The sequence below is a fragment of the Anas acuta genome, chromosome 14 (genome assembly GCF_963932015.1).
Source record: "Anas acuta chromosome 14, bAnaAcu1.1, whole genome shotgun sequence".
Taxonomy (NCBI): domain Eukaryota; kingdom Metazoa; phylum Chordata; class Aves; order Anseriformes; family Anatidae; genus Anas; species Anas acuta.
Genome location: NC_088992.1, coordinates 4,324,783 through 4,345,343, shown reverse-complemented (window position 1 = coordinate 4,345,343; position 20,561 = coordinate 4,324,783). Strand labels below are relative to the sequence as shown.

Below are 20,561 nucleotides of genomic sequence, written 5' to 3'. Positions count from 1 at the left end.
ATATTTTGAAAAATATTCAGTAAGACAATTATGCAATGAAATTAGCATTTATATGGTTCCTTTCATCTACAAAGGAGTCAAATTCCTATGCATTTATAAGAGTACAAATGCACACTACTGCTGAAGTGAAGCCAATTCTACAGCAAGAAACATCAAATGGTCTATACTAGCACATGACATAATGGGTTATACAAAAATATTTAAAATCTAGAGAGATGACAAGATCCAATTACTCACATTAGAGTATTGAACATACACTCTAATACAGGGGCATTCAGATAATTTTTATTTACTTGCTCCTAGAAGTTCAGTTCATTGCATTTTTTAAGCCTCCTGATAATAGTTTTGCTTTTCTTACATGCCTTTCTTGGCCATGCAAGGTAGTTCATGGACTACAAGTCAGATGCACACAAACCACCTGTCAGAATCCACTGCTTCCTTATAACCATAAAACAACCAACACAGTAGTCCTTCTTCAGGATATTGCAGTTTAGATTGCACAACAAGTCTCATGCTTATACCTAAAGATTCAGACTTCTTTTATTGACTTAGCCTTGTGTTGAAAAAGAGCAGTACTAGATCTAATCTAAAAAAATAAAACCAGGGTCTCTTAGAAAAAGGAGTAATTGGAAGCAAATTGAAACCTATAAGCAACAAGTTCTATAAAAACCCGACAGAGTTCAATGCCTTATACTCCTGCTGTAGTTTAAAGAAGTTGTTCACTTATTTCTAATAACAATTGCATGTAATAAAGTACATCAGCTGGTCAAAACTCATCAGTTTTTCCTCCATTTAACACGCCAACCTAAACCCCAAAAAGTTTACATTAAGAAAATCAAGTGAGTAAAAATGCAGAAGCTGTTACACAGTCCAGACAGTAACACAACAGCAAAACTACCAGTTCTTGGGATTAATATATTCTTTGTCTCCAGAGGGCCATTGTGTATTTAAGGTTTGCGACATACATGCTATTTTCTAATAATCATAAAGAATTTCTGAAACTTATTAGTAAAACTTAAATGTTATCTCCCAAAGAACTCCAAGACTCCAAAGGTTAGAAATGTTTTCCTGCAATGAGACACACAGTGACCTCATAAATATTAACAGACCTTTTGAACTAGAAAATGCCACCAATTCTAGCTTCTGTGCAATGTTATGGGACTGAGCAAAACGGAATACAAGAACATTCCTGCAAACATTTACCCCTGTGGAAGCCTTAGATAAAAGTGCAGTTTGGAAGTCATATTTACGTGCTTCAAAAGTCCATGAAGAATGTTTGGAAAATCCATTTATACTTTCAAAGCAGATTCAGCCCATTAGGCTGAGATTTTTTCCTAAAATGTGCTAGTTCAAGAATCAAAAGATTTACCTGGACAATAGAACTTTTTTTCCTCCAGATAGGATCAAATAACCAGTTGTATACCACTGATATTCAAACTGTTTTTATCAGCAAGTGATTTGTGTTTTTTTTTCCCCCCCTCATGACTTGCTTGGAAAAAAGCTACTTCACAGAATTACAGCACAGCAAAGCTTTCATGTCTACACTGTGCATTTTGTTTACCAGCTAGTTATCCACTCATTGATATGTGCACTTACTTCCCATTTACGTGAATGTTACATTTGTTCCAAATGGCTGAGCTCAGAGCTGGTCACAGCAGTTCACTCAGCTGCAATGCTGCAGACAAAGCCTCTCTTTTCCCTCTCGCAGGTCTCAGACATTCCTGGGTGTCCTCAGAGGACCTCAGAAATTACCCTTCTAACTGGCAGTATATCACCCTTCCTGCAGACTATAATATTAATACTGTAAATTACTTCCGAAGCTTCACCAAATTAAAAGTCAGAGATGACTGCTTCTTTAGGAACAGTTTATGGAACACTTTCAGCATTAAGCCTTGAAACCATTACTTGCAGTAGGAAAAGGGACGTCTGTGGCTTCCACCACAAAACCTGAATTGTCCAGAGGATGTCACCTTTGAAATGCAAGGAACTGAGGCATCTTTGTCCAAGTTCTGCTTTCATGACTGAAACCCCATGCAGAGTTAGCCACCGCTCAGAGCAGAGGCATCTGCTTTGCCCTGGATAGCCCAGCTGGGGCATCTGTGCCCTCCTTTCCATGGGAGGGCAGTTAAAAGGTCAGCGAGTCCCAGCCTCTGTCCCCCAGTAAAGACATTAGCTCCTTCTTGTTCTAACCCCAGCATCACCAGCCTGATGGACAAAGACTGTCTGCCCTTAAGCATTCTCCTGGTCTCTCACTTGTCTCATCCCAACAGGAAGGGTTTCCTTCATCAGAATGCTTGGGGGGACATGATCCAGCTCATTCTGTTTAAAAATGAAGTGAGCAGGGGTGGGTGAGCTTTGCTGTCAGAGCAACACTGAAGGATGCCAGCAGCCTGCAGAAGTCACCCACAGCCTCATGCACAAGATCACTGAAGAAACCTATCCCCCAAGCCCAGCATGTAGGCTGATGGTTTGAGAATGAGAAAACCTGATGGATTTGCACAACTCTCCATGGCAAAAAAAAAAAAAAGAAAATCATAATTTAAGAAAGGTTTGATTGTCACAGTTGCCCCTGACAAGACTACCTACCTGGTGAGACCTTCAGCCTGTACTTTGGGCCACCACTGTGCCCTAACCAAGACCTTAGAAATATTCACAATACAAGCTGTCACCAGCGCTACATTTCCTTGTCACTCTCTCTGTGTGACTGATTTGCCAAGATCAAGTCTAAATTCACGATCAGCAGCAAGGGCACCTAACATGAATTATACAACTGGATTTCCTTCCTAGCCTCCTGGATACGCTAGAGAGAACGCTTTCCCTGCATACATTGCTGCTTTTTATATCCACAGCATATTCTGTGTGTAATGATGCATGACTGCTCTGCTCATCCCACTGCCTCCTCCCCACTCCCAAAACAAAGATGATGCTAGGTAACAGGGAAGCATTTGTATTAAACATCAAAACCTACATTATAAAATGCATTGATAGCATGACAGGGCATCTTACTTCTTGAGGTAAAATGAAAAGAGGTGGGGTGGAGGTGGTGGCGATTTTCTGAATTTGCGAAGTTAGCACAGAGGAAAGCGATTGTTTGCTTAGTACAGGTCTGGAAAGGAGTGCCTGTGCAGAAAGCTCAGATAATGGGGTAGAGCCAGCACAAAACAAGAGGATCAGGTAATTAGAGGAAAGAAGGAATAAAAAAAAAAAAAAAAAAAAAAAAAGGATCTTTCCTTTCTCTCCACCTTCCCAAAAGCGTGGATGAAAAGATGAAACTAAAGTCACTGAACAGAAAGACTTCACAGGCTCTTCCTGGATGCAGTTTGTTTAAGTCAAAGGACTAGCTTATTAGATTTCTATCAGCAGTATGCCAGAGCTGACCAGGAGGAGGAAAATTACTGTCAATAAGGAAGAAATTCAAGGCCTAGAGAATAGCAGATTTTGGGAGGTGGCAGAAGAGCCTCCTCCAGAACACAGACGAAGGTGTACAGTGAGGGAGCCAGGGATGAACAACAAGCAGAAAAACCCAGACAATGCCCTCAGCTCTCACAGAAGTGAAAGATGATGTCTTGAGCATATTAACAACGCAATAAATCCCACAGAGTAATCTGCCACCCTGAAAGCACAGCATATACTTGAGAGTCTTGAGAGTTTTTGCCCGAGGGAAGGAGATACTGGAGTTTCAGTGTCAGCTCACATCTCAGATTCTCTTCTAAAGGTACCTTTAAGTTGGTCACTCAATTTACTGGTAAGCTGTATGATTTGATACTAGAGTAAAGCTGCCTAGTTTTCTCTGAACAAGAATTAGATGATAACATTTTAGACACTGATGGACTTTGACTCCTGTCAACGTAGAGAGATAAGCAGTGATAATGAAGAACACTTTTTTCCTAAGCTGTTTCTACACAAGTCTATATATTTTCTATACATGCTATATATATATAATATTAAATATTATTTTGTAATATATAATATATATGTATAATTTTAATATAATATCACTGCAGACAATTATTTGGAAATTGCCAGGTTTATTCAAAAGTTTGCTCATTCTTCCACTGGTGAAGTTAAAAATTTATGATAGTGCATCAAAAAGAAATATATTAATAAGGCTTCTGATTTAAAATTTGTCATTATTTCCATTTTCAAGTTCTAGCACAGATATAAGGAGAAGAAAAACAACATTTCAATAACTGTCTACTAATGGGAAAAAAAAAAAAAGGGCTGTAGTTTAAACTAATAGAACACCACAATGAATGAAAAAGATTTAAGGTTGAAATACCAGGATACTATTGCCAACCATCATCTGAGTATTTGTGTTGCATCAACCTGCAAGGTGGCCACGAGGAGATAAGTGAATGATTCTTCTCATTTGATTTATCTAACAAATGCAATCACTGTTCTTTAGTCATAGATTAGCCTGAGTGCCATGCAAAATGACCTCCTACTACTTGCCAGTTACTTAGGTGTGGAGACTATTCTAATAAAATATAAGGAATCAACAAACAGAAGTTAGCAGTGATTTAGATTATAATGCCAAATTCATTATCACAGTAGAAATTCACTTTCACCTGTAAATACTTCTCACAGACAGACTAAATAGCAATCCCAGTGTCTGACAAGAGTAATTGGCTATGGAAGTTTGTGGAATTAGCAATACTGGCAGTTTGTTGCAGGCAAAAAAACCTACTTTCCATTGAATGCACGCTGCATGCAAATATTAGTGTTGACATATCCCAACACCACACACAATGGTGCCTCCTACAGGAGCACAAACCTTCACACAATTAGCCCATACTCTGCTTTGGGCTGACCACGTTTGTTCTTTACCTCCCTCCCACTGCCTTCCTCTAGGCAAGCTGCTTTATGGTAGGCAAAAGTTACATCAGATAAAAGTTACCTACAGGTGATGCAACTCAGTTTGGCAATACAGGATCAGACGTATCAGATAATAGGTCAAACTAAACACGAGATTTAGAACATGCTTTCAGATCTAAGGAAAAGTGTAGTCTTTAAATTACTGCTCTGGAATTTACTGGCTTAAAGTGAAAGACCTTATGGCATCCTATCAAAGAGTTACATAAGTCAAAAGGGTTTTCTTTGCTCAGTGTTGCCTGTGCAAGAAATATTTAAGCAATAAAACAATTCCAATACTAACCCTCCTATATAGGCTCCACGACGACAGATTTCAGTTTTGAAAATAGAGAAGTCTCTGTAAATGCTAGCATTCCTCTTCCATTATGATTAGAGGCTTTTGCTAGCTGCTTTCTACTTTTTATTTGCTCATTTGAACTGCAAGGCTTTTGATACCAACTTCAGCAGATTTCAGTCACGATGCACATCCTATGGTCACAGGTTTGGTACCCTGCACAAACATGCCATATTCCTACCTAGTGCAGAGCATCAGCTGAAACAGCTTTGCATTGCAGTCTCCCTGCAATTTAAGTTGTCTGCATATAATCTGTAAATGTCTTCAATCTTTCAAGCTTCAGCCTGTATCTTACAGCATTTAACCCCCTGGGTAGCAGGTGCCTCTTTGACATACCTCTCTTGAAAATGGTAAATAGACTAAAATTGGAATTTCTAGCAAGTACTTTTCATTTGTGCAAAATGCAAGATATTCCTGAAATAACTTGAGAATCTGAAGTTAAAAGGGAAAAGTCCATTAACAAGTTGGAGCCTTGATCTACAGGAGGCTTTTAGCACTTTGTCTAATCTAATTTGTATTTAATAAGAAGCTTTTTTCCCCTCCAAAGCAGTGCATCCACAATCCCCTGTAAGAACCTCTGCAAATGAAATGAATTATTTTGTACTTTCTGCAGAGTCCAGTTTTATAACTTTAGATATTCTGCTCGAAATTTATATATAGTCCTGGTGTTGCTTTTGCTTTGTAATGATGTCATTTCCACAGACAATGAATCCCATTGAATAATTTTATTTGTTAGTCTTTGAAAAAAATCATTCTTAAGGCAGATAAGGTAAGTAATAGCCATTTATACCATTATTGTGATCTTCCACTTATAATTCTATCACAGTTGCCCACAAAAAGAAGGACAGGTTCCTGATTACAATCTGGATCAAGAAGTCTTGCAAGAGGTTATTTATGCACTGAATCTTAACCAACAGGTAAAGTACACTTTATGACATGTTCAAACATGAGTAAAGGTTTGGGGATACCACTGTTTGCTTTTTTTTTTTTTTTCCAGGGCAAAATATATTAATTTTAGGTTTAAAATGTGGGGACACTGGTAAATAGGATATTAAAAGGCAGTGTAAGAACTATTTCATGGGAGGTACATCTCATTCCCACGTGCTGTTGCTAGCTATATATTTAAAAACATCTCTATCCTCAGCTTTAGCTTCACCTTGTAACTACACTCTGAATGGTACTGAAAGATAAAATAATGCCACATATTTAAGACTCCAGATGTTGCAAGTCTATTCCCAACCACAGGGGAAGTACGTAGAAGCCTCATGAAAAGTCACGGTGATCCTCTTCTTTGCCTGGTAAGTACTGGTGAAAATAATGGGACACAGACAACGGAAACAGGAATTGCAGGAGCTAGTAATTTCACACCCCCAAGAAGTTAACAATCCCTATACTATCACTTAATTATTAACTGAGATTTGGTAAGCAGTACAGTGCATTCCAGACATTCATCCTAGCCAATGCTTCCCTTCCAGAACAGTTGTTCTTTCCATTATTTCTCTGCAAGTATCATTTCTACTTCTACCTTAGCCCAATATTAAAACTGAAGCGTTACAGTAAGTTTGTTTCATAGGGTCAATAGTATTGGTCCACTCAGAAATAAATTCTACAGGCTTAGCTATTGCCTTTTTCTTGAGAACTTGAGGTTTAAATTTAGGGGTAGAACTAATTCCAGCCTCAAGACAAGTTAAAGTGACAAAGGAAGAAAATGAAAAGCATCTCAATGACTACAATTTCAATGACTACAATTTAGCTTTGTTAATAGTCTCATCCTGTGAAACAATATTGAAAACATTCTCTACCTTTTGTCTTTTGTGCACTTGTATCCAACACTTATATTAAATTGCCTTACTTATCAACTGAGATTTTCAAGGAGAATCTTGTACTTCGTCGCTTGTATTCTCATTCTGTGTGGGTAGTAGTGAAAATTGGAAAAACTGCATACAAAACTGAAGTTTTAATAACACAATGAATTAGCCAAATTAGCCAGAAATAGTGTAATCACGCAAATCCAAAATCAGCCAAGCTTCCACTGCATTCTGGGGAAGTAGGCATAATTATGGGCGTTGGGGACTCCAGCTGTAAGCCAGAGCAGATGTCTTTGTCACAGGCCCATTTGTGACAGCGCATCGTCTGCATGAGACCAACCTTGAACACAAGGGCACTCTGCCCATACCAGAACACAAGCACAGCACTGTAACAGGGATGGTAAATTACCTGGTGATCCAGCTGGAGAAAAAACAAGGGCAGTTCTTTTTGTAATACACTATGCAGATATGCACTGACCTAGATGTAGAAAGAGGCAACCTGGGAACAAACAGCAAAATGTAATGGTTGCACAAACTTGGCCTTCACTTTAGTTACTGCTGCAGTACTTAATGCAGGTCTTGAGTTCCATCCAAAGCCTGTTTCAAAGCAGAGCACTATCTGCACGATTTTAAGGCTCTGAGCATTTCAGCCCAGCCTCCAAAGGGAGCTATAGTGCAGAGGAAGAAAGTCACTTCAGAGCATTTACAACCATAATAGAAACTTTTTTTTTAAAAAAAAACAAACAGACATTATCATGTCTGTCCTATTCTATCCTCTCACACCCTAATCCAAAGTAGGTGTGAGAATGCTGTGCAAACAATGCACTTAATTATGCTTGAGATTACAAGGCAGCTACAACCAATTAGAAATAAATCCAGATTCCACCTTTCCAGTTAGCTAGAACAATGTAATACTTCAGTTAGGGCCTAGCTGGAACTAGAAACTGCTCAAATAGAAAAAATAAGAGACCAGATTCACCTAAAGACAGAACAGCACATGGTGGTAGACAAAATGCATTACGTGATATGATTACTGGTCTGCTAGAAAAGAAATTCTATGTCTCAACACAAAATATTGAGGCTGCAGGCCAGTTTTCAAGAACCATGTGGTGCACAGCCACAGAGATTCATACAAGAATAGGACAAAAATAATTCCCCTGCTGACTGAGTCCCATCAGCGGTTCCAGTTCATCCTGATGGTGCTCAAGTGGAGTTTGATGTAATCTGCAGAAGAGACAAGATCAAATAGGGAGGATTTGCATGATGCTGCCATGTATTGCCCCAGGACATGAGATCTATTTGCAGATGTCCTGCAGGGCAAACTGCGAGGCTGGGCAGAACCCAGATTAGAACTGCATCCTATGAGGTTTTCTTGTCTTTTCTGTCCTGTGCAGAAATTGGATGAGACAGCTTGAATAACAGTGCCATCTCTCCTCTGAAAGCTTCTGCTTCCCTATGAATAATTCCTTGCATTTAAGAACTCTCTCATCAATGCAATGCAAATGAACTGAAACTATGTTGAGCCACTGACTGAAGAAAAACCATCTCCATTCAACTGCTAAAGTTTTTAAAAGGTTCTTTACCCTGTCCATGCTACCAAGGAAACTTTTCTTTAAGAGACATTTCAGCACTGTCTCCCCCTCAAATCACTCATTTTCAAAAGGTCTTTTTTGAGGTGAGAATGCAGGTTACTAAGAGTCTTTTGAGATGTCTGCTCTATCAGTCTACAGAAATTCATACTGAAGTTTCACAGCTAGCATTACTGAAACCCAAACTAGAAAACTTCCCTTTCTCCTTTATTTCCCTACCTATTCATTACAATCTACTACAAGAAAAAAAGTGAATACAGCTAGCTAGACCTAAAGTGACCCACTTCACGTTCTTTCCTCAATTTGCACAGGTAACAACAATGGAAGACAAAAGATTGCATTAACAAGAGAATATCCTCCACTACCATACATTTGGAACAAAACATATATTGATTTTTGTTCCTAGGGAAAATGTGGTATGAGGCACATTTGCAGCAAAAACTACTTTTACTAGGATTACATTGCAGCAAAGTAGAGGAATCTTGTATTTTTGACAATGCAATCCTTTTTCCCTACATATTTATTTGCAGAAACAACACATTAAAATGGAAAAAGGAGAAGTATGTATCATTGAGGAACTGTCCAAACTATACAGAAATCGGAATGAGCAGGTATAGCTACAAGGAGCTTGAACTATCTGCACTGCTTTTGTCTATTAAGTTAGGCACTGATGAACAGCTGGGAGAATGCAACTAGTTGAGCTGTTTCCGTTCTGTTCCTGGGATGAAATCTCTGTGGATCAGAGGAGCCCACTTGTATCATCTAAATGATAATAACTAGGTATAGGTCCAGCATATCCTGCAAACAGTGGAATGAAGGAAGTCCATTTTCTTTTTTTGAGTTTGTCCCCTAAAACATCTTCCCATTCCCAGCATAATAGTATTGCCACTTTCCTTTCTCCTTTCCACAGACTCTAATCCAAGACCATGAAAGGAGAAAGGAGTCTCTAACAACGGCCCAATCCTTGTCATGCCATCAAAGGGTAACCAAGATGATTCCATGGTTTGAAGACTTGGAGGACTTTGTCCTAACTCTACCACTTCCACTTCGTTTCATTCCTTCTCTGCTCGGGGAGAACTGTCAACCTGCAAGGTACCAGTGAGCAGGTTCTGGCATTTGCAGCCCAGGGTACTCATGCTTTTGAGGGCACAGCCAGGTTCCCCTACAAATTTTGGGCTTTCCCTTAAAGTCAGTGAATGTTCAGATTAGTGATTTTTAAGAAAACACTATGAGCTCAGACTGACTCTTCTCTATAGAAAAGAATTCTCATCGAAAAATGCTTATATCATTTTACATGCAACAACTATCCCAGTGTTACCCTCAGTATATCCTCAGCATTATGCAGATAGTATCAGTGGGATTTCTTTTTAACTCTAACTAAACACTTTTATTTATTTTATGCATTACTGTTTCCAACAATTTATTTGTATGTCTACAATCCACATATTTTTCAAATACAAGAAATGCATTCATTTGTGCACTTCATGCCACAGTGACAACACACTGAATAATGTCAGCCTCAGGATGCATTTTCTAGTCTATACTATAGGGGCACATTTGAGCACGAAGCATAATATAAAGTACACACATAAATCCCATTATTGTTAATGGAAACTATGTGCATTGCACCTCCCACACACTGTTTAAAAACTATGCCCCACAGAATCATTTTAAATAACCTACATTCTACAGTGTGAACCTGTTATTTAAAAACTATTTCTTTGCCTACTCTATTATGAAGGGACAAGAGAGTTTACAGAGAACAAGCCTCACAGCTTCAGCCTCCGAGTTTCAAGCCTTTTCTTTTGCATACTAAAAATATAAGGCAGTCTGTATTGTTCAAATAATCTAATTTTCCCATCCACCTTCATTAACATCGCTGGCTGAAGCCAATTACAAATGCCTTAAGGCTCATAGCCTCATAAGCATAGTGTGACAGGTCAGATTTTATTGTTTGCTCCATCTATCACTACTGACACAATAATTCAAAGTACACAAGCCACAGTCAACTCACTGCTTTCTTCCTTCTCCCTGTGCACCTGCTGTAATTTTAATGTAGAAGCTTATTAAGAAGTACACTGTCTTCTGTCATTCTGTGCTGGCTTCTTCCCCACATTTAAGAAAAAGCCCCAAGTTACGCTTTTTTTCACACAGTATCTAGCATTCTCTCCTTTGGGGTAAACATGCCCGAGCAAGTCATTTTTGGTGATGTACTTGAGCAACAAATACATTTTAAAATAATCTAATGTGGTTGTGAAAATAAAATAAAAAAACACCTCAGCCACAGAAAAATCACCAACACAAATGTCTTTGGCTTGTTCTCTAGATCAAAGTGTTCATTTACTTTGTAAAACACAGATGATAGACCAGTGTCTTCCAGTCTAAAGATGGGTACCAAATCTTACTCCTTTATAGATCCTCTAATCTTGCAACGTGACCAGGTAGTTCTTATCCTGTAAGGGCTGATCAGAGCTCTTAGAACCTTCTGTGTTGAATAAACAAATAGAGGAAAAACTATTTCAGCTGCTCACACAGTTAGTACTATGCCAGGTGAAAAGTCTTATGAACATACACATATACACAGAGTTTAACTGGGAAGCTGTCCCAGAAGTAGTCACAATGCACAGATCAGTGGATATGCAAGCCTGGTTGCTCTCAGTTATGATATAAAATTGGTAGAGGATTGCTAGGGATTTTGAATTTACTATCTGACATTACCAAAAAGCAGCAGCTTCTTCAGGTCAACACAAAACTAAGTGGGATTTGAAAGGAAGCAGAGGAATTTGCTGGATCACTTGGTTATTTGAACAGAGTTCAGAAGTTATACTTCCCAGCTCCCTCAAAGTTTAACAAAGGTTACTGTACCAGGGGAAAGCACTGATTTGTTTGGCTTGGGGCTAAAGGCTGCACCAGAAAGAAAGTAGGAGATGAAACTACATTTTTCTGAGTACATTAACTGACCAAGCAATAAGTGTCATTTTTAGAGCACATACAAAAATATCCCTTACAAGATACACATTTTTTTTGATGAACAATAAAGTATCTTGACTTGTTTGGTGACATCGTATCATTCCTTGTAATATTTGCCCTCAAGCATGAGCTACTAAACATCAGATGGTTTGACTTAGGACACCTCTGACACATTTGTTTTCAATATTTAATTTTAATAAAGTTTTTTTTTCTTTTATAAGTTGCTCATTAGATATTTCTTTAATTTTAGCAGATGGAGTCACAACCATTTTCAGTCCTGCTGATGCGAAATTGCAAGATCTCTAATAATTGCAAGAGTTCCTTAATCCTCTACTAATGCAAGAGAGAAAACTGTGGTCCCAGAAACACAGATAGACCCTACGTGCTATACAAAAAGAGACAGCTAGGAGGGGAGCCAGTATAATCTACAGGATTATAGCAAACTGCATCAGCTGTGACAGTTCGTGGTATAAAGTACATGAACTTTATACCACGGTTTTAGTACCAAATTAATAGTTTTCTATCCCACAGCCCTTTACTTACATAGAAATGCCTTTGATAATACACTAACCAATGGCCAGCAGCACAACTGAAGGGATGAAGAGACCTGTTGCACAGGAACACATCAAATCCATGGACTCACAGTTAAGACTGGGGACAGTAGCTCAGCTTAGTTCTCAGAGCAGGATTTTGTTTGCTTATTTGTGACAACACATTTGAGCCTACCAGTCTCTAACCTTGGGATTATAACGATATTGGTAACAAATAAGTTATTTTTATCTTGACAGTAGTGTTACCAGAAGTCCTTTTAAAAGGAGCCCAAATATCACTGCAATTTGCCCCACAAAAATACTAAGGCTTCCCGCACTGAACATGTACAGGAATAAACCCAAACTTAGGACCAAAAATCCTATTACAAAATAAAGAAAATTAAGCACAATATTCTCTATTACTTCTAAAATTTCCTTAACTTGAGAGCAAAGCTGTGCGGAAGTGATTTACTTTACCCTCCACAAGTGCTCAGCACTCAAAGACATGAATTTCCACATCTAATTGGGCAGCAGGGAAACTCAAACTAAGAGGTGAAGGGATAAATTTTCAAAGTCACAGATGGTGACTAAATGCCATCTGTGCCTTTCAAAATTCATTCTCAAACAAGCTGATGAAAGCCATCCCATCCTTCCTCAAGTAAGAATTGAGATCTCCCTCATTCTCAATTCTCTTCTCATTCCTTGTGACCATGCTGAGAAATATATACTTCTATATAAACAAACAATTGGATGTCTTTAGGATAAATACCACTTCACCAAATAACATTTCTCAACCCATGTTTCAAACCAAATGTACTGTGCCTTGCAGCAGCTGCAGAGTTTAAGGCTCTGTGTTTTGCCTTCTACAGGACAAGGTTTATTAGCCAGGGCTTTTCTCCACAATAACAACTTCACAAAGCTTTTGGCTTGCAGGACTCAAGTCTCACTGGCCCAGACCACAGGCAGAGGGAAGATCTACCTTGCTAGAAGTACAGTGGCCAGACGTGCTCCAGACAAGTGAGTGATCTTCAGAACCACTCAATATCAGACAGGTTCTAGTTTTCCCAAGGTCTTCTGGAGTTTCCCTGTTAGTTGTGAGAATAAAGTCAGTGATGCTGACTCCAGACCTACTGCTAAAGGTAGGAAACCCCCAAAACAAAATGAATCAAGTCAATGAAACAGAAGTGAACACTGAAAACCTACTGCTTGAGCATGGAAGTTGTAACAACACAGTAGGATGTTTTTCCTGTGGAAAACTGCAGTCACATTCCATGAAATCTATTAGTTTCCACAAAAACACATTTGAATACTCCATTAAAAATCCTGACCAGCTTGATCAGAAGACCCCAATAAGCTTACTATTAGAATTGTCACATCTTAGACACATTTAACACAAACAGCAAAAACCCTAACACATTGAAGGTTTTTTTCATTATGACTTCAAAGTAGCTCTCACAGTATTTTAGTGTGAGGGACCAAATCTTTCCAAGATATGAAAGGGGAAGATACAAATCGTTTCTTCTTTGCAACACAGGTCAGTAGAAGAATTAGGTAACACACCAGATCTACCATCATACAGGGGTTCAGGCCTGAAATTACACCATAGCTTACATTGGGCCTAAACTCTGAACTCAGAGTGAAGAATTGAGTTCACAGATTAAAAAAGGGGGGGCGAACCTAGGTTTCACACAGAAAACAAATACAATAAGGCTGACATCATTCTCTTCTCCATGGATTTTTAACCACATCTGACCTTGTCTCTTCCTGTCTTTCCTCAATCTCCCCTTGCAGAACCAATCCAAAGCAAAAAGTTAGCACTGAATTTCATCCAGCCTTTTACCCATCTAAGGACAGAACAGGTCTTGCAGCTCACTAAGCCTCTGCTGAGTATCTTGTTTTCCATCAGGAACAGCATTAGGTGTATTCTTGGAAAGGCTGAGTCACAGACACCACAGCTGGATGGCAACATTGCAGGCCCAGAGGACAGGTAATCCAGGAGAGCTGGGTTATAAAAACCCTAACCACGCTGCACTAAAGATTCTCCACACTTGGACACTTTATAAATATTTGTTAGTTGTGCTTCTGAATACAGACTCAGAATTAAATACATCAGCCCTGACAATGCACACATTTAACTAAGAATGTCTGGTTATTTTGGCCATTATTTTCTTTTTTTTCTCCCATTTCAAGATCACTGGAAAATTATTTCTCTTGCACATCCCTTAATATCGAATTTGTTACCTAATGTTATGACAACAGGAGGTGATTTTTCCATTTTCAAACAAAGACATGATCACAGACTTAATTAGTTTGCAATGATTTAATTAAAATTTGCAGAACAACAATGTACCTAATTAGGAGCATAATAATTATACCAATGTACCTTTCCATCTTTGAAGGGTACATTAGTCATTGAGGTGGTATGTTTTGTAATTTAAGATCATCCCTATTTTCATTTTCTGATTGGTTAAGTGCAGTCATCGTCATGTTCAGGTAATTGCTTTATTAACTAGCTTAATTAAACTTCCTGTAAAACTGACAGCTACACAGTTATTATTCTTAATGTGTTGCTGACAAAAACATTAACTAATTACATAGTGCTCTTTACAGGGCTTCCTTACCTCACAAGCTTAATTCATTAGTACTTTAAAGAGCTTTGAACACTGACTGCAGTATACTATGGAAACGTTCTGTATTGTCAGAGTATTAAATAGAGCTCTTTATATCCAGGAAACAGCAATCACTCTTTGCAAGTCTTATAATAGGGGAGAGAGTTCACATATTTTAAAACATCCGCACTGCAAGCAGTAGGTGAACTCAGTGAAGTTTTTGACAAACCTAAAGCCTAGAGAGTTCAAAGTTAGAGAAAAAGAATGATAAAGAATCTCTAAAGTTGCCAGATACGTAACAAAGTTTTACATGTCCAAGAAGTGCCAGAAACTATTACTGGAAACAGGATACAAGGACTGAGTAAATACAGACCAGATTTTCCACCTGTGTTCAATGTGTCATGTCACAACATGGAAATATCTGGCACCACTAAAGAATCCCACCAACCATAAAACAAGTTTGTCATCTGGAAATCAACAGAACATGAGGAAAAAATACTATATACCACAGCCACATCATTTCATTCCCTTCAGCTTTAGCACTTCTGTGAAGCTGATAAGATAACCCAGATAAATAACTGTGGCAAGTTTTGAAAACACTTAGAAAAAGAACCAGAAAGATTTTATACCTAAAAAGAGTGATGAGCCTTTGAAGCAGTGCTACTCCTATATATGAAGATAAATCAAAATAAAGTTGGTTTTAATGAAAATCCATTCAGTTAGAAAAACATCAAGAAGATCTGCTACGCTGAGGATACTCAGACCTGATGTTAACACAAGATGTTAACCTAAGCAAGGATCTGTGATTTTATTTCATGGTTTTTATGCACAGCATCAGTTGCTGAGTGTCTCTAGAGATGTCCAGCCATAATGTCATGTTCCAGTAAACGTGTTCAAGAACATAGCCCATGCCTCTACTGGGCCAAGAACATTTCCTCCACTGCTCTGCAAATGGCTGCCTTTGAAGAATCCTAATCCCTTATAGTTGGGGGAAGGGGGGGGAGGAGCGGGATAGACAGACAGTCTCCACAATCATCAGCACTATAATTAATGTAAATAAAATGCTTTCTTTTAAAACACAATCTCTACAGAAAGCACTAGAACGGAGTGTGACAGCCTGAGGATTAGCAAACAGTGCAAACCAGTAAAATGATATGGCAAGATAGCAAAAGCATTATCGTCTGTATGACTGGAAGATTTTATTATCCATTCAGGAATGACTAAGACATCATTAGAAGAACAACAATTAAAAATGCATTGGAAGTTACATTCCTGGAATTGAATCCTTAATGATTTCTTAGTTTCCAGGAAAATAGAACACAACAAACAGAAATCCTCTGCCTTCCGCAAGCTTTAACAAAAATCATTCCAGCTCATGCTCTGCAGTCTTAATTTTGCTTTAAAGGTGTGAAATTAATCTTTGAAGCAGAAACTAAAAATGCAAAACAAAGATAAGGAATACTCGGGACCAGCTCAAAAAGAAATTTCAATCCCACTCAAAGCTGAAATGGAATATACTTTCTTAAACAGCAGTGCTTCAGTGAAGACAAGTACATTAGCTCCATTATCTGTGTGCCTCATCTAAAGACAGGGATGCCTCCACTTTGATGTAAGAACCCAAGAGCCACACTAGCTCTGTGCTGCAGGCAGGATACTAGGCTGAGGGACAAATTGCAGATCCTTAAGAAGAGTGAGAAAACTACAAAGCAGTAAAAGAAAGAGCAAATTAGGAACAGAACGAATCATTCCTGCCCAACTATACCAATCATCCCAGCTTCTGGTAATCACTGGCTTAGGGACTCAGTGTGCTAGAGGTTTAGTAGCCTGCAGTGGATCCATTCCCTGTGGATTCATATAAATCCTGTTTATAGCTTCAGCCTGCACAATACCATGCTGCAGTGAATTTTACAATTCTGAACTGAAAAAAATAAGAATACTTCATTTATTTTAAAACTAACTTAATTTCATGAGGTCTTGCATTATGAAGCACAACATTCATTTTCCATTATTAGCCATGATTTCTTATAAAATAACACAAAAAGTGTTCAGAACTCTGTGCTTCCTTGCAGGTTCCACACCTCTGACAACCACTGCTGCCTTTCCCCATGCATTTCCTAGTTCAGCCCTGTTAGCTTTGGGATACAACGATGATAACTGAAGGCAAACAAGATGCCATAATAATACAATAAAGTTTTGTGCTTGTTCTCAATTCCTTTATTACTTTGTTCGCATTTTTGCCCAGCAGTGATCATTATGATCCTCTTCTCAAAACTAGCCAGAATTATTCTAAAATCAAGTGGCTAAACAAAAGCCTGTGATGTGTATATTTTTTCCTCTTAATCTGTATTTCTGTGTAATTACTGACACCCAAGTTTCATCTATATTATTCCATTTTCATTCATTTTTACCTCAGCTAGAAGTCCAAAGGAAGAAAAAAGCAATTCCAGAACAAACATCACTGATGGCATTGATCAGTAGCCTCCAGTCATTAGCAAAACGCTTTGATGCTGCCTTGCCAGGCTATGAATACAGCCAAAACCTGTCTTCTGCCTAATCTCCTACCCCTGTGCTGGCAGGAAGAGGCAAAATGTAACTGAGCCAGGAAGGATTAAAACACCAGTGTGTGCCTGTGCATACTGCCTGTGACTACATGAGTAGATGGCCAATGGACAATTTCAGAAGACTCTTTTTTCCCTGAAATGTAGTGGCTACTCTCCATTTTTTGCTTACATGCTTAACAACCACCCTTTCATTTGCCCAGCATATCATTGCACATGCACAAAGCAGCTGATGCAGAGCCAGATACAGATACATACACATGAACGCAGAGCAGCATGGTGTTTGCCCACACTCAAGTGTCCACCTTGTTGTATTTGCACAGTCAATAATGGAACACATCAGCGCTGCAGTGCCAGAAATAATACTTGCCAACTGCACAGCACGTGGAAAAAAATTACCAATGAGAACTGTGATTTTAGTGACTTTGGGATCAAATGGATTAAAGCAAGAAGGAAGAACAATGTCATCTGGTGAAATCTAATGAGGAATTTGGGGAAAGCAGTTATAGTAATCCATTCATAAAAGATAGACCAACTCATGGTTTGTACTTACAGTAAAAATGTTATTTGTTAAGACATTAAAAATACATTACTTAATTTTAATACTCTACCTAAAGTATCTTCACTTCGTTTGTCATTTTGTCTTTGAGAACAGATCAACAAAGCAGAACCTTTAGATGAAGTTGTATAGAAGCAACCATGTTCTACAGGCTACTGTAATAATGCACTCTCAGATTTACAGTGCTGTAAGCTGTATACAGCAGAGAACAATAGCACTGCTATAAAGCACCTCTGTTATTTAGTAAAGGTTAACAAGACATGCATCCTCTTGTTAGCACTGAATGTCATAAAATAGGTTTACCAACCAGCATGGCACTGGAGGAGACTTCAATAAAAAAGTTAAGAAAAAGCAACAACAAATATGCATTGTGACCAGCCATCAGAGTATTTAAAAAACAACGAAACCTTATGTGCTCCAGGTTGAGGAAGAAAATGGGGACAAAAGCCGAGGAAAAGAACTTGCTGTGCTTTAAAAGTTAAAAAATAAAACGCCCCCCAAAACTGAGCTAGCAGTGACACAGGCAAGATGCACAGAAGTGAGTTCAATAGGATGACTGAATACTCAGTGAAGGCTGTTTACTACAGACCACTCTACCTCACGCTCTCAGGAGTTCAGAGGCAAAAATATCGACTTGAATGTGAGCTCAATTTTAATCCTAGATACCAATGGTGCATTACTCTATTAAATATCCTAGAGAGTATTAAAAAGTGCAGCTTGTTTAAACAGGCAACTTAGAATACTTTTTGTGTATTCTGTACGTAGGAGAAAATTTCTGCTGATTTTCTTCTTTGGCCACGCAAATCCTTCAGCCAGAATAGGGTAGAGGCTTAAATGAATTAGCTGTGGCAGCATTTTAATACCTGCATCTGTTAATGGATGAGGTATACAAGCTGCCCAGCTGAGAAAAAAAAGTAGAATAACTGTGCTGATGACACTGCACCTATATCACAACAAAGAATCCTTCCCTCTTCAAGGTTTTATTTTCCTGTATTTCTCCAAGGTTTTTTCTTTGATTTTAAAGAGTAGTTTTACTGGTTGTCAAACCTTACCTTGGACCCAGAAAGAGAAGAAAACTTCAGGGGCATTCCCTAAACATGACTTCCAATGCCTGCAACACTGGTAATGGAACATGCATCTGAGACATGGAAGGCTTTATTTGATAATAACAAATCTGGACTGTTGAATAGCTGTGAAGACAGCTTCTTTTATTGAATCAAGCCCTAAGGTGATCATATTTTTAGTATAACAATGAGCCAATTTAGTCCCGCTCTGGGATAATTCCCTGGGTTATGGGATTTATTTTTTTTTTTCTTTTAATGGTACCATATATGCTGCATCTGGCACAGAAGAGTATTAAAAGAGATGTAAACAAATTGTTGTATGTTAACAAAACAGCCTGAAGGAAAAAAACAAAAACAAAAACAAAACAACCTACAAGAAGAAAAACAACCTATTACAGAACAATGATACTGTCAAGTTATTTTACCTTTTGGGGACAAAATCTAAAGAAAACAAAACCAAACCAAGCCAAGAACTACCCTAGAACCCTCTTGCGTGACCAAGTCAGTTTGGTCAGATGTGTTTCTTTGCATCATTGATATTGGAATCATTCTTAGCAAGAACAAGCAATTTACAGAAACATGAATCATGAAAGTCATAAAATTCTGGTTTGTCATTTTAATTCGGTGTTTTTCAAATACGTAGATGTGTAAATTTATTAGCACTTTTTCTACAGAAATAAACTAAGAGCTACAGTAGCTCTACTGTAAATTAAATTACAGTACTCTTAAATTTAATGCTGCCTATTAACTAAAGCCATTTGATCTTCGTATTACAGTCTGCACAGTCACTGCTAAATGGATTTCAGGGCACAAACAGAACTTACCTTGGTAGTATATGTATGTCCATCAGAGCCACAGACAGGGCTTGCATGCATCATGGGGCAAGGCTTGCATTTCACTATGTTAGCTGGTCCAGTCCAGTGCTTCTGGGCCAAGTTTCCTTTCTTTTGTCGAATGCTGTAAAATAAGAGGCAGCAGTTTTTTTGAACCTGCTTGTGTGAAACAGAAGAATGAAAGCTTTTCTGAATAAAGCATAGCTTGGTTTTCAACACAGTATTTATTTAAAGCAAGAAAGTTTAGTATATCTCCTACTGATACTTCTATATAGCACATGGGAGTAGACTATCTTGATATTGTAAATTGGTACACAGTGTTATATTAACAATATTTGGCAATTTTGATTTGTAACTACAAATGACTTCACTTCTAATTACAGCATTTTGTTAAACCACACTGCATTCCTGGTGAGGCATGCAAGCAACACTAAACCAGGTTGTGTTTTCACTGAGTCTCCAATTCCATGCCTGCAAAGACACTCTGCTGTAACCTACTGTCTAGTAGCTAGGTGGCTAGCACTGCTCCCTTCTCTCTTTCAGGGAACAAAGTCCTTCAAGGCATTTATGAAAAGAAATTCTTGTTCAGGCAAAGTTCAGATTAAGACTAAGTATCAACAATTTAAAAGTGAAGTTGTTTCAAAACAAGTGCTATTTATATTAGGTTATAAGAATGTACAGGTATAGATAAAAATCAAAGAACTTTGTAAGTGCTGCAGCATTCTTCATATGCCAGGTCCAGAACAGCTGTTATTCTCAGATCAGTCACAGTCCTGGTAGGAACACTGGAGTGACAGAGCATCCCCAATTCTACACATGCATTTGTACCACAGTC

General features: G+C 38.3%; 1 protein-coding gene across 1 annotated transcript in view; it reads right to left on the bottom strand.

Moving 5' to 3' along the window:
- SPOCK1 (SPARC (osteonectin), cwcv and kazal like domains proteoglycan 1) overlaps nucleotides 1-20,561 on the bottom strand; it is a 286,277-nt gene that overhangs the window by 76,261 nt on the left and 189,455 nt on the right. Inside the window, exon 5 of the mRNA XM_068698036.1 lies at nucleotides 19,718-19,850. Coding sequence (XP_068554137.1) covers nucleotides 19,718-19,850 — 133 coding nt within the window. The remainder of the gene's footprint in view (nucleotides 1-19,717; nucleotides 19,851-20,561) is intronic.